The sequence below is a fragment of the Diaphorina citri genome, unplaced genomic scaffold, assembly GCF_000475195.1.
Source record: "Diaphorina citri unplaced genomic scaffold, Diaci psyllid genome assembly version 1.1 scaffold8686, whole genome shotgun sequence".
Taxonomy (NCBI): domain Eukaryota; kingdom Metazoa; phylum Arthropoda; class Insecta; order Hemiptera; family Psyllidae; genus Diaphorina; species Diaphorina citri.
Window position 1 is genome coordinate 1 of NW_007386061.1, and position 2,802 is coordinate 2,802.

General features: G+C 43.4%; 1 protein-coding gene and 1 long non-coding RNA gene across 2 annotated transcripts; one reads left to right on the top strand and one right to left on the bottom strand.

Moving 5' to 3' along the window:
- Positions 1–437, top strand: LOC113472803. The gene is made up of 2 exons (XR_003394969.1): positions 1–30; positions 333–437. It is a non-coding gene; the product is annotated as an uncharacterized LOC113472803 (long non-coding RNA).
- A 23-nt stretch (positions 438–460) lies between these two features.
- Positions 461–2,408, bottom strand: LOC103522466 (peroxidasin-like). The gene is made up of 5 exons (XM_008487568.2): positions 2,373–2,408; positions 1,901–2,025; positions 1,187–1,532; positions 571–794; positions 461–493 (listed from the first exon to the last, which is right to left on the bottom strand). The coding sequence occupies exons 1-5, from the start codon at positions 2,395–2,397 to the stop codon at positions 461–463; spliced, it is 753 nt and encodes a 250-aa protein (XP_008485790.1). The 5' UTR covers positions 2,398–2,408.
- Positions 2,409–2,802: the final 394 nt, after the last annotated feature.

Genomic DNA, 2,802 nt, shown 5'->3' on the forward strand with positions numbered 1-2,802 from the left:
ATTTGTGATTCTGGAGACCGTCTCACCGAGGTAAGAGTTTGTTTTTCTCCTCGGCCGAGTGGGTATCACACTAGACTTACACTCCGGAGTTCCCGGGTTCGATTCCCGGCGGTTTTTTCGGCTCTGTGCTTGGATTTCGGGGTGCACTCAGCCTCGTGAGGACATTTGAGTAGCTACTTTAATCGAGTAGCAACCTGTGGCGGCATTAGCAGTGTAAGTTGATGATACGAGTAGATGAAAATAAATTAGTAAAGGAGGCACTTATATTAGTAATGCTGTAATACCCACCATTTTCTTCGATTTACATGAAAATTTCATACCTTTTGTTTCAGGTGCCGCCCAATGTGTTTATACTGCCACGGCATCAAACCCCCAGTTTCATGCCCTGTTCTGAGGTGCCTGGTCTAGACTTGAGGTTCTGGTATGAGTGTGAGGGCCCTGGTGAGTACTAAAACCAGATTCACAATAAATAGTTTCTGATAATTGAGTATTTCTAAGCTGGAAAAAATTCAAGGATTGGGGTCGAGTGGATTGGAACACATCACATGCCTTCAGAAAACAAACTCTTACCTCGGTGAGACGGTCTCCAGAATCACAAATCACCCGGGCTAGTGACGCCTGTTTGATCTGAGTCAGCTGTGCCGGTTTGAAAGTCGATGGATTTTCGTACCAGAAGCGATCACCGTCCCGAATACGTTTAAATTGATCTATGAGGAGACATCGCATGGTGGGTCCCACCCGTCCCCCGTCCACTTGGTCCTCTAGGATGGCACCCACGAACGGGTCGATGTTACCTGCCATCGGGGAAGAGAGAATAGGGGCTGGTTTGAAGAGTAATAACAGGGGGTGGTATAAAGAGTTATGTGAAATTGTGAACTATCTGATAACTTCCCTGTAATTTATTCCGCACTCTCCTGTCAGTTTTCTCTTTCGTCATTGTGCCTTTCAGATTGGTAGTTATTGTGTCTTTCAGAAAGTTAGAAGTAAGGAAATAGTTGACGATAGTTCCTTTGTCTAGCACAAGTGCACAACTCTCTTGCCTGAAAGCTAGAGGGAAATTCAGAGCATGATCCAGAGTCAAGATTATTGATCACTTATCACTCACCCACGGGACAGATATAACGTGAATATAACCATTTCACCACAATAAAATTACTATTGCTCTCCCTTCAGAACCAACTCTTACCAGGATGACCATACAGCCTCTGTAACTTGTCCCGCACTCTCCTGTCGGTTATCTCTCTGGCCAGATCCTCGAATGTGTTTGCCCGCGGCAATCCACAATACTCTCGCCACGCATTGTACTCCGGAATGCCATGATCTCTACCGCGCTGAATATTCATAGCCGCCAGATCCAAAGATACGGCGTGAAACGTCGTGAACAGCTTGTCTGTGAGTTCTTTGTTGAGGTTTTCGGTGGGACGCTTCCGTTTGGCGGGACTTGTGATGAAGCCTCGCAGTAGAGGATCGACGCCCCCCTCGTCCACCAGACGCCATGGCGAGAAGAACGCTTTGCCCAGGGATAGATCTCCCTGAGAAAACAAGTTCAGTCATCTTGAAAAAACCTACGAGAGAGGCGAAACTCGAATCCGTTTCGGAAAATCCATAAGAACCCTAGTCATATTAAAATAAGTTAAGCAATTAATTAACTGAGAAAAGAAAGAAAAATTCCCCAAGGCCTGAAAGCTTACCGCCAATGAGTGATTGAAAGGGGATGCCTGCCGTGCCGTCTTTGTCTTAATACCCACACACAAATCTAATTCTAAATAGCTCTGGGTTAATATATTTTAGGCTGCGTTTATCAATTGTTGGGTAAAAGTCCTGTGTAGCTGAGACATTTTGAAATATTTTACAGGAAGAGTGATCTTGATAATGAATATGAAATCCAAGATATATTTACCTCAGGGATGGTCGTGTAATTTTCATTGAGCCGGGTAAGGATTGGATTGATGAGGGTATGTCCAAACCTGAGGGCCACTGTGGCAAACACGTTCGATATGTCAGCGGCAATGTTCGGATTGTAACCTGGAACATTATGGTTAATCGTTAATCGGTTAGTCCTTTGGGTGGTATTTCATGAGCGAAATAATGGTTTTGTTGTGCTTTTCCCCAACAATGGACAACCCTTATATGATTTCACTCAAATTTAGTGATGTAGGTATCTTACTCTAGATATAAAATACTATTAAATTGATCATGCAGAAGACATCGAAAAAAAACCTTCTGGTGTTCTTCTATTGACCCAGCACCTAAATGGGACCTATTGTGTCTCTTCTCGCCCATCTGATGAGTGACATACTGCGGGATAGGCATTGGTCATGTTACAACACAGACCACACGAGTCCAATGTAGCAGTTGTTTGCTATTCTCACCTTTATATTCGCCGAGCTCCGCCATACCGTCAGTTGAGGTCCAATGTTGTAAAGGCGCAGGCTGCCTGTCCGATGTATTCTGGACAAAGGAAATAAAAATACAAGCCTCAAAAAGTGTCCTTTTGTGATAAGCTGATTTAACAGCATCTATTATGAACTTACTTGTTCAATTCTTATCCTCATAAACATTATACCTATATGTACTTATGGGTATTTATATTCATAGGCCTTCCAGACTGCTCTTTTCTGGATGGACATTTGGACAAGATATATTACGAGAGATAGATATGCTGGACACAGAATGTAAGTAAGTAAATTCATAAATATTTTTGAGAATCCGACTAACTTCTTATTCCTATCTGAACTCACTTGTGATTTCTATCCTCCACAAATTCCGCCTCGTCCTTGCTCCACGAGATGCGAGGCAGTG

What these genes read in the sequence shown, in the direction of transcription:
- LOC103522466 (XM_008487568.2), bottom strand. Translation starts at nt 2,397, where the DNA reads ATGGCGGAGCTCGGCGAATATAAAG. An exon ending in GGAGCTCGGCGAATATAAAG is followed by an intron (nt 2,026 to 2,372) that starts GTGAGAATAGCA and finishes ATAATGTTCCAG; the next exon opens with GTTACAATCCGAACATTGCC. An exon ending in ATTACACGACCATCCCTGAG is followed by an intron (nt 1,533 to 1,900) that starts GTAAATATATCT and finishes TTGTTTTCTCAG; the next exon opens with GGAGATCTATCCCTGGGCAA.